The sequence below is a fragment of the Amphiprion ocellaris genome, unplaced genomic scaffold (genome assembly GCF_022539595.1).
Source record: "Amphiprion ocellaris isolate individual 3 ecotype Okinawa unplaced genomic scaffold, ASM2253959v1 Aocel_unscaffolded244, whole genome shotgun sequence".
Lineage (NCBI taxonomy): Eukaryota > Metazoa > Chordata > Actinopteri > Pomacentridae > Amphiprion > Amphiprion ocellaris.
The window spans coordinates 17,093-28,634 of NW_026559416.1; the positions used below are offsets into that span (position 1 = coordinate 17,093).

At 39.0% G+C, this 11,542-nt stretch overlaps 1 protein-coding gene across 1 annotated transcript; it reads left to right on the forward strand.

Moving 5' to 3' along the window:
* Positions 1-1,073: 1,073 nt before the first annotated feature.
* On the forward strand, positions 1,074-10,913 carry LOC129348467 (DNA-directed RNA polymerase III subunit RPC1-like). The gene is made up of 3 exons (XM_055008824.1): positions 1,074-1,615; positions 5,393-5,524; positions 8,383-10,913. The coding sequence occupies exons 1-3, from the start codon at positions 1,580-1,582 to the stop codon at positions 8,476-8,478; spliced, it is 264 nt and encodes an 87-aa protein (XP_054864799.1). The 5' UTR covers positions 1,074-1,579; the 3' UTR covers positions 8,479-10,913.
* The last annotated feature ends 629 nt before the right edge of the window (positions 10,914-11,542 follow it).

The window sequence follows — 11,542 nt, forward strand, 5'->3', positions numbered from 1 at the left end:
ACCAAAAATATGATTGGTTGATAATGTATCAGTGTTGTTATTGATTATTGATCGGTTGCAGGGACAGAGATTTGTGTCCTTGAGTCTCTGCTGTCATCGAATCTCTCCATGTAAGATCATGTCACAGGAGGGGCGCTACTGACTTCTTGTGGACACAGGCGGTTAACGACACGACATTATTACTAACTGTATAGCTGGCGACATTACAGGTGAGCAAGCACTTTCCTGTTCATCTTCAACGTAAAAGCATCTTTCTTTATTGTACATTTTATGCCAAAACGTATTACTAAGCGATTTTGGTCGATTCAGAAGGATCTCCGGTGTAAACCAAGTCGTATTTGACGACAGCTAGCTTCTTCCACCTTGCTCCGATTACTTTTGTTGTTAGTCTGAGTCACGTCCAAACAGGAAAATGAATCCACAACGTAGCTAATGACCAATCAATAGCTGCGTATGTGATGCAGCGTTTAGCGAGCATAGCAGCTAATCAGAAGCTAGTCGACAAGCTAACTCCAGCGCTACCCCCCAGCAGCGTCTCTTTAAAAGGTGCTGATCACGATATCGACGGCTGAAACATTAGACCTGGGACAGTAAACGGAGCCTAGAGCTCTGTGTCCTTGGAGAGAATTGATTTTAGAGCTACGTGTGTTAAGGTATTAGTCCGTGTCATAACAAACCCTCCTTTAGCACTTTCGCTAGCCTCGGCTAACACTTCAGGTCACGAATGCATTGTACATTAGCTATAACGTGTTCATTTTTGAACGTATAGTGACAACAAACACTATTTGAGGGAGTCGACAAGCTAGTGGTCCTTAAATAAATTTTGTTTCATACTGCAGATTCTTCTGAGTCTCACAAAACCACGTTTTAGCCTAAGAGGCATTACGATAGTTTTACGTTGAAACAGGAAGTGCTGCTCATCTGTACTGTCGCCAGCTTTGCCCTCAAATAATAATTAGTGTCGTTACCGCCTGTGTCCGCCAGAGGGGCAGTAGCGCCCCCCTGCTCTGATAAGGATAAGGATAAACTTTATTGATCCCACAGTGGGTAAAGTTCACCGAGCTGCATCACTGAGGAGAGGTCATTTTAGTTTTCAGATAATATGATGGCGAAGAAAATGTGTTACTGCAGTAAAGATTCCACTGAATTATTATTTGATCCATGATCGAGAAGCACTCGGTTCTTCTCCAGTTTGTTGCTGCTGTCGGGTGAACAGGTGATGTCAGCAGCAGGTCAGTCTGTGATTGGAGCAGTAAAACTCATCCTACATTAAATTAAATGTTATGCTAATGTAGATGCACTCATGTGACATAAACTGTGAAGTCCACTCTAAACTGTATTTATGGCTTAGAGCCAGGATTTTTAAGTTTTGTATCTCTGTGTTCCCCCCGCTGACCTGAGCAGGTGGTACGTTCCACTCAGACACACCTGACGGGATCAAACCACCAACACACATGCCACACAGCTCCACTTTATTTAACCTTCACCTAGTTTTATTGATCTTTTCATGGTTTCTTCATCTTTGAATGAATATTTTTGGCACTAAGTGTGAACTTTTTGAACGGACTCTGCTCGTCAGATGGAGGGACGTCGGGGAGTTTGTTGGAAGATTCAGGTGAGAGGAAACAGAAGTAGGATGTTAGACAGGATTGATCTGCTGTCCTATCTTCATCAGACACTGATGCTGTGGCTGAACGTCAGGTCAGATCAGATCAGCAGCACCTGATGTGCATCAAGAAACATCATGTTTCTTGATGCACATCAGGCTCCAGGTGGTTAGAATATACTTGACTTGTTCATTTAAAGTGTTTTCCTCAAAACTCGACCAGCTTCATTAGAGTAAATCGTCATGATGTCGTGTTCAGATTATACCAAAGAGGAGGTTTATGCTTTCTCTGCTTGAGACTTAGAGCAGTTAAAAATAACAAATTTGAAGTTCTTACAAATGAATAATTAAGAACAATCTCATCTGTTGTCAATCATGTTGGCACCGTCTGCAAAGATGAAGGCAGATAGAAGCACAAATGGGTGGTAATCAAGAAACATATTACCAAAAAAGATCACTAGAATAAGCACAGGTTATTTTTTGATGATGTTGAAATCACATTGTGGAAAAAAAAACTCAGTTAAATTTTGATGATGCTAAGAAAACATGGTAATTTAAGAAAAATAGGAGAAGTACATCTAATGAATCACTGTAACCAAGAACAGAGTTGAGGAGCTTGTATTTTGAGAATTTGTAAGTTTGTGTGTCAATAATTCATGTATGTTAGTATATTGTCCAAAAAGGAATTAAAACGATATTTTTCTAAAAAATATATTTACATGTCCACTGAGATGGCCACCATGCATTTTGCTCTAGAAATATGGATTTAACAAACAAATGGATAAAATGATATACAGTGTATTGAACTGTGAAATGTGATGTGAACTATAAAATAAAATAATTGATGCATAAATAATTCAAACAGCATTGAGGGATTCACTCTCCTGTATAGATTCCCAAGTCTCTCAGATGACATATTTTCAAGAACAGCAGCAGTAATAGCCTAATTGTGGCCAATGAATTGTAGTTGAAATATAGCTGGTGATGCATGATGTGCACTTTAGTGGACATGAGATTAATCATAATTGCCTCCCAATATAACATCAATACTTGGAAAATTTTGCAATTGTATAACTCCTTAGATGTTCCTCGATGTCACCATATTTTTCTTTCCTGCAAAGGTCTCTTTTTTTATAGGAGGCTTGAACAAAAGAAAATGAGCTACTTGGTGTTTCTGGCTGCCTGCCGGCCATCTTGGTTTGACTCTTTTCTTTTTTTTTAAAGAATTTGCAATGGCTAGCCAATCACTGGCAGTGGAAGAAATGATGCAATAGGATCCACTGTAGTGGCTGATGTCCAACTATGCCATCAAAACTCATGCACATACAAGAAAACAGCTTTAGAAGAGCTGCACACTGTCATGACCTCTATGCATGGAAGGGTTAAAGGCATCAATAATGAACACAACACAAATAAATTGCTATCATATTACAATTCTGCATAATACACAGTGGAGAATCACAGTGATATTGTAATAATTGAAGGTATTTTTCTGCTGTTCTATCAAAAGTTGTCAGGAGAGGCAAAGAATTCTAAACTAAATAGTTACAGAGAAGAGGGGGAGAAATAAACTGATTTCAGAATGACAGAATGAGATCTATAACGAATGAAACACAGGTTTCAGGTAGTTTAGCTCCGCCCACTAAGACTGTCTCCGCCTGTCTTCTCTAATGTCCGCAGTTGAGACATAAACTCTGACTTGGTGACACTCAGACTCCCACTGGACTTTCCATTCAATTTACACATTTCTTCATATATGTATAAAACACACACACACACACACACACAGATAAAACTACCAGAAATACATATATATATATATAATATGACCAACATATGACAAAAAAACTACCACAAATATGAATAAAATGACCAAAATATGAGATGAAACTACCATAAATATGAACAAAATGACCAAAATATGAGCTAAAACTACCAGAAATGTGTACAAAATGACCAAAATACGATTGGTTGATAATGTATCAGTGTTATTATTGATTATTGATGGGTTGCAGGGACAGAGATTTGTGTCTGAGTCTCTGCTGCCATCTATTGGTCCATCAACAACATGACTTTTCCCAGATTTAATCCCAGAGTCCTGACTTGTTAGTAGAATGATGAAGAGGTCAGAGGTCACAGCATGCGGTGTAAAAGTTCCAGAGAAGACATTAACAGCAGATTGTGAATTTGTAATAGTTCCAGCCCCAGCCCGAGTGTTCATTTGTTTGCATCTATTGTACTACAGCTAATGTATAACAGCTAAATTTTTAGTGATGTATTTGAGCTAATGTATTATACCTACCGTGGGGCGGCTGTGGCTCAGGTGGTAGAGCGGGTCGTCCAATGATCGAAAGGTCGGCGTTTCGATTCCCACTCTGTCCTAGTCATGTGCTGTTGTGTCCTTGGGCAAGACACTTTACCCACCTGGCCTCCAGTGCTGCTACTCACACTGGAGTATGAATGCGTGTGAATGTTGGTGGTGGTCGGAGGGGCCGTAGGCGCAGATTGTCAGCCACGCTTCCGTCAATCTTCCCCAGGGCAGCTGTGACTACAAACGTAGTTTACCACCGCCGAGTGAGAATGTGTGAGTGAATGAATAATAATAATATAAATCTTCTTGGAATCGTCCACTTCCTGTTTGTCAAAGTGGCCTTCTACCTGGACAGGTTTTGTTGGAGCTCATGGAACAAACATTTTGGGTAAGTGCACTTTAATATGGATGGATGACACTGAATTAGAGTCTGTTTTAATGAGACTGAGTTAAGATGTGTAGCTCTGTCATTAAATAGGAAATTATTTCTCAGAATTCACAGAGAAAGTCTGAAATGTTTGCTAGATTAACGTCCCACATGTTCTTTGGCTCAGCTAAAGCTAACTCTCTCCAACTTCTGGATCTCTTGAGTTGCTTGTTGTTAAAATATCTTGCTAGAGGTGCTGAAGCTCAGAAAGTCTGAGATGTTTGTTCAGAATAAGCTCATTCTCAAGTCTTATCTGAACTGTCCTCTTTTGTTTGAACTTTCCCTGAACTTAGGAGTTAATGACAGAGCAGCACATCCAGACTCAGTCTCATTTATGTAGAGATTAAACTTCAGTGTCATTCATTGATGTTCTAAAGTGCAGTTTTTCAAATGTTTGTTGCACATGCTCCCGACTAAACCAGTCCAGGTGGAAGACGATGTGAAGAGAAAGCTCCAGAGGATGAATATCACACATTTACATTGGAAATTAATGTCCTTTAATTAGGACATTGTCATGCAAAAGTTGGATTTCCCCTTAATGATGTTCAAATCTTTGTTGAGTGTTTTGTTGATGTTGGTTTCTAAATGTTTTTTTGACACTCGGCCCCAAAGATTAAAACCTTTTACGGCTCACAAGCTGCAACAAGTCACACATTATCAACTATCTTTCTGACTAAACTAAGATAAAAAGTGAAAAACCGCCTGATTCCTGCATCATGAATGTAAATCTTTTTGTTTTTTATGACAGTAAACCTGAATATATTTGGGTTTGACATTTTATAAACATAACAAGAATGAATTAGTGGAGAAAACAATCAACTGAATTAATGGCCAAAGAAAATGTGTTTTCCAACATATATGGCTGAATTACTCCAACATTACAAGATACATACAGTTTTAATTCAATTTATCAAGACACTTTATTTTTATAGTAAGAAATTTAAACCTCTTGACTAATCCAATTTATATATTTATATTCTACCCAACATCCTGGACTAATGTTAGAATGTTTTTTCTTCTTTACAAGCTGCTCTGTGTCTTTGTTCAGGTTGAGAGGACTTTGGGTATTGAGGCTGCAAGATCCACCATCATCAATGACATTCAGTACACCATGGTCAACCACGGAATGAGCATCGACCGGCGTCACGTCATGCTTCTTGCTGATCTTATGTCCTATAAGGTATGAAACATTGCTCTCTCTCGCTGTGTGCATTCATGAGTGTGTGTGTGTGTGTGTGTGTGTGTGTCTGTGTGTGTGTGTGTGCGCCCACACCACTCACTACCGGTCAAAAGTTTTAGAATACCTAAATGTTTCCAGTTCTGTATTGGAAAGTATGCATGTTCATGTCTCATTGTACTCTGAAATGAAAGCATAGAACACATAAACAAATGATGTTCAAAAAAACCTATTTAGAAACCAAAATGTATTCTAAACTATTGACTCATCAAAGTAGCCGCCTTTGCCAGATACAACAGCTGAACACACTCGTGGCATTCTTTCCACAATAGAAATCAAATATTCTTTAGAAAGTTCTTCCCAACCCTGTTGCAGAAGTTCCCATAAATGTGTGGCACTTGTAGGTTGATTTACTTTCACTCTTCTGTCCAATTCATCCCAAACCAGCTCCATGGGGTTGAAGTCTGGAGACTGTGCTGACACTCCATGTTTTCAAGCTCATCGTCTGGTTCTTTGTTCCTAAAGTAGTTCTGGCAGAGCGTGGACTGATGTTCTGGGTCATTATCTTGCTGTAGGATAAACCCCTGACCAGAGGGTTCTGCATGGTGCTGCAGAATGCTGTGGTAGCTGTTTAGGTTAGGGATGTGGAAAACAGATCCTTTAATAATGACTGGACTGAAAAGTAGGCATTTATCATGCCAACCTTCCGAAATGCGTCACCTGTATGCCTCATTTGCAACGAAACTGTTGCTGTTGCAAAAGAATATAATCTGCGCCGTCACCACAACACTAAACATACAAATTTCAAGGATTCATATCCTGAGCAGTCAGAGGCCCGTCAGAGAAAAATGGCCACATTGAAATCTGCCTGCACCCGTGCAAATGGCATTATTACTCGAACTTTAACTGATCAAGAGAGAGTAAGGTGTGCAATCTCTGCAGGCTGCCTGGGTGCTTTGCAAACATAACCGGCCTTTCACGGAAAGTGAGCTTTTAAAGGAGAGCATGGTCACCGTTCTGGAGGAACGGTGCCCCCGACAAATCCATGGACAGAGTTATTGCATCTGTCAAACAAATGCCTCTCTCTGCTTCAACTGCTGCACGTCGTGTCCACGTCTTGGCAGAGCATGTCCAGCCAGCTGTCATTGACGGGATCAAGGAAGCCCAAATACATTTCACTGGCTATTGATGAGTCTACTGACAACACGGATATTTCACAGTTGTGCGTTTTTGTCAGATACTTTGATGGCAAAGATTTCCGAGAGGAGCCTGCTGGCATTGCTTCCGCTGGAGGACAACACCCACAATTCTCCACAAACGTAGTGAAAATGATGCCGTTGGACGAGGCGTCCATTCAGAGCGAGCTGGCTGAAATCCAGGCTGCTCTCCATGGTGCTGAAAGCCTGAGCGCATTCTGGATGTCTTGTCCCGAGGACTATGGCACATTGAAGACGCTGGCTATGTATGTGCTCACCATGTTGGGTTCAACCTACACCTGCGAGGCTGCGTTCTCCAAGATGAACTCGATAAAAACACACGAGAGGAACCGACTGTCAAACCAGTCTTTGGAGGACTGTTTGCGCATAAGTCTGACAGCGGCCAAGCCTGATGTGAAAAAGTTGGTGTCAGAGGGGAAATGTAACTTCAGCCATTAAGCAGTGTGAGGAGCCCATTTCAGCCTTGTGATCTGAAATCGCTATAGCCCACTTAACGTTTTATTTGATGTGCGAACAGTATTTGTGACCTGTTTTGTTCTGGTACCAGGTTAGTATTTATTTACCATGCTATTTTAAGTTATGCCAGTTGGTTTTTTCCCTCCTTTTTTTGTCCTGAGAAGTCTACTAGTTTGAAGCTTGTTGTTGAGACTTTGAAATAAAAACCAAATGTTAAGTAAGGGCATGAGGAAAAGTTATGTTAAAAAAAAGAACTGTGTGAAACAATAAATGTTAAACAGTGCAGCGAGTCTGTCCTCATTTCGGAATGTAGCCTAAATAGAGTCATAAATGGTGGGGATTACTGATAGTTAAGAGTCTCAGTTATTGTGGTTTTCAGTTGCTTTAATAGTGTGGACCACATGATATTTTCTCTTTGATCCTCACAATTTTGGAATCCAGTCGGGGGCCGGATTGGACCGGTTCGGCGGGCCGGATTCGGCCCGCGGGCCGCCAGTTGATGATCACTACTCTATATAGTTAGCCCTCCTATTACTTTTGGGGTCAGTTTGAACTCCATTCAATCTTTAAAGTCTCTAAATAAATGTTTGACGTTTTTTTTTTTTTTTTGCTTCATATTTAATGACGTTTCTTAATTTGATGAGGACGACTGGGTAAACATAAAATGAACATGATGATATGTTTTCAATGTCCTGTACACATATTATACGCATCGGTGTCCTTTGTTTTAGCTGTATAAAACAGCTATCAACATTTTACACACATTTGTGTTGGTTATTATCTATCTCACTGTGCCTACATAAAGCCGATAAAAAGGCCAAAAAAATAGCGTAAAAAAAAAAAAGATTTGAATTTACTTTTGTAAATTTTACTTTGTTGTTAGTAAGTTGCTGCCACTTACAGCAGTGTTGACAGGCTTTTTTGAGAAAATGCAGTCATAGTCTGTTCATCACACCCGTGTTTAATTTGAATAAAGGATAAAAGAAGCACTGTAATGCTTTGTATTTCTTGTTCCCATTTTAAGCTCTGAACATAATGAACCATGATCTCAAAGCTGAGTGTGTGTGTGCCCAACAGTGATTTTTGTGTACTGCTACACCCTTACCTCTTCCTGTGTAATTCAGTAGCATTTGCCATTTATTGTCCTCTTGCACTGCTGTGACTGACACTTTGTTTTTTGCTCCATAGGACCAGACCTGCTGGGATCTGTACAGATGTCTTGATGAGGGTGGGAGTGGTTTCAGTAAAGGAGAGCTGGATCAGTCTACAAACACATTGTTGTAACCAGTGTGGGAAATCTTTCAGGCAGTCAAGTTATTTGAAACGTCATATGCTCATCCACACGGAATAAATTAGTTTTTTACTGTGATATTTCCTCATGTTTGACAAAGTGGTTATTATCTTAACTGTGAAATAAAAGCCCTCCTTAAACGTTATTTAATCTAGTCTCTTTTTCAAAAGAGGCCTGAGAACAACAGACATTCCAATAAACTACCCTTAGTTAGTAAAGTGAAACTAAATCAATCGTATTTTTAACTATTGTAACCAAACCTCCACTGCCATATTAGAACAGGATATGCTTTTATTTCTAAAACATTGCCAATGATTTTGACAAATCATTCTGTGGTTTTATTTGAGAAAGTTGTTGCCCCAGCATTGTCCTACAGGGGGCAGTTGTTTTAAAACTACATTTGTCTTCCATGTGTCACCATTTGCTTGCATATTTCATAAACATCACAATCACTAATTTCCAACTCTATACTGATGATATTTTCCTGGTTTTCTTAGCTGGCTGGAGATGAATTTTTGCATCCCTACCCTGATTTTCATTATCGAGGCTCGCTTTTTTCCCCTAACATTCTCCCACAACGGGAGTGTTTGACCTTTAAAGTCACGGTTTCTTCTACTGACCGGCACCTTTGTGATTAATCCTTGCAGCTCTACTGCATGATCTACTGTTTGCTTTACCCCGTTAGTCATTCTCTACTAACACTGCAGTTTCTGCTGCTGCTGGTTTTCAACAAATTCCAGGAGAAGAACATACATTACTCCCATTCACGTCTCCCTGTGATTTACTATTGATTTAGCTGATTTAGCTTTAAAGCACAGCATGCTCCCCTTCTGTCTTCCGTTAGGCTCTGCTAAGCCTCCTGCTGCTGAAGCTTCTTACCTGAGCATTGGTTTGGAAAAATAAGTAAATAAAGTCCAAGGACTCACCTATGTGGGCCCCTCAAAATTTTTCATTATCACTCCCTGTTTTACCTCTGCTATTTTTTTCGTCATGTTTTTTTAATGATTTATTCAGTGTTATTGTATAACTTTGTTTTTCAAAGCGGTGTCAATGTTTTAAAGCTTTATACCCATGGGAGATGACTTTTAATGTGTTTTTCATCCCACCAAACAGAGGTGGGATATTTGTATGCATTGCACTTATCAGCCAGGAATAGAGCTAAAGATGAAATAACCCAGGTTTGACTCCTCTCTCAGTAAAAAGTATTTTTCTGTACAAACTGTCTCTTAATGTTAAATGAATGCATTTAACTTGCATATGAACTGTTCCATCAGTCGCTTTGGTTTGACATCAAACAAACAGTTTATTGCCATTTCAAAATGAATGCATCCCTTTCCATTTGACAAACAAAGGAAGTTTTTCTCTCAGCAAAATATAGGCTTTGTTATAATAATAATAATAATAATAATAATAATAATAATAATAATAATAATAATAATAATAATAATAATAATAATAATAACAATAATAATGATCAACCCAAGAGCTGAATAACAGGTGGAGAAGGATTTAACAATGCAGAAAAATCTACAAAAAGAAACAAAAACAAAAAAACCAAGGAGGACAAGCACAAATTCTTTGGACTTGCTTGGTAACCAACTACAGAGCAGGTGGTGGGATAGTAGGCTGAAGCCTGGAGGCTGAAATCACCAAAATGTGGGCAGAAAAAAACACATGCGCTGAAAGCTATCCAGACCTTGCGACGTGGACATACTTAACGTAATTCAAAAAACTAACAAAAACAAGGAGTGAGCTAGAATAACAGAAATGTTAGCATGCTATTCTAATGTAGCAAGCTACAGGACCGATTCAGGGCATTAACTTACTGTTTACATGCTGCCAACAACATGGACTGCACTCACATTTTGCTGAATGATTTTGTGGAGGTTGATCAGAACAATTTGATGCCTCATCTCATTTCCCAGTTTGTACGTCCGCAATCTGAGGAGTCAAGGCAACAGGCATTTCATTTAAATGAGACATCTTTGCCCTGGAGCTGTTGTTTTAATGTGGCATCAGTTAAACACAACGCAGCTGCATCATCTGTCTATTGTTTTGCTATAATATACCCCTGTTATACATTCTACTATTTTAAGATCCCTGTCAGGAGCAGAAAAGTGTTCATGATAACTTACAATACATAATTACTCATAATTCAATTCACAATGTGGCAACATGTAACAAGAACGTACAGATGATATCCTTTCATTATTTAGCAAACACTGGCGGTGAAGGATAAAAGGCATAACATACAAAAGAGTACTATACAAACAAAGAGTGACAAGTATTCTGGTGAGATGAGCCTAGAGCCAGAAGTAGTGTGCATGATAACTGTCTTCCATTCAGTTAAGTGTTGGGTTGAATATGAAAAGGCTGTTGTAGGAGTATGTTTTGTTCAGCTTATTAAAACTCCTCTTGGTCAAACACACATCCAGCTCTCATGCTTTTCTGCCTATTTCTTGCATTGTTTTAATTCCTGATTCCATTTGAATATAAAGATAACAGCACGATCTCTAGGTTTAAACTAATCTACACTGATGTCCAGGCAGTAGTCTGTGTTTTTTAGCCATGCATTCAATATGATTCTATGGATTAAAATGTTGCTCTTTCAGTCGCTCCATTTTGGTCTTGTCTGAAATCCCATTGGATAGATTGTCCAGTGAAATTTTGTAAAAGCATTTATGGTTCCCAGAGGATGATTCCAAAAAACTGTGGTGATTCTTTGTGCCAACAGTAGTTTGGAAAATTGGCCTCTGAATGAAATAAGCTTGGGCAAACCTAAGCTTCCATGTAGCTCCATTATCAAAGCAAAATGTGAATTTCTCAAATACTTATATGTTAAGAACTTTGAGTGTTTTGACAAAAATATGGCAAATTATGAGGACAAAAATATTTAAATCTGAATACAAACTGGCACTGTATTGAACCATCAAAAACAAATGTAGAAAATATATGATCTGTCATTTCTGGGACACGCTAACAACCATGAGAAATGTCAGGGTAAGCTTGTTATCATGCTGATGTTAGTATGTACAGTAGTGAAAAAAAGCTTACATA

Coding starts and splice junctions, on each gene's coding strand:
- LOC129348467 (XM_055008824.1), top strand. CDS start 1,580: ATGGAGGGACGTCGGGGAGTTTGTTGGAAGATTCAG. Junction 1,616..5,392: donor GAGTTTGTTGGAAGATTCAG/GTGAGAGGAAAC, acceptor GTCTTTGTTCAG/GTTGAGAGGACTTTGGGTAT. Junction 5,525..8,382: donor CTGATCTTATGTCCTATAAG/GTATGAAACATT, acceptor TTTGCTCCATAG/GACCAGACCTGCTGGGATCT.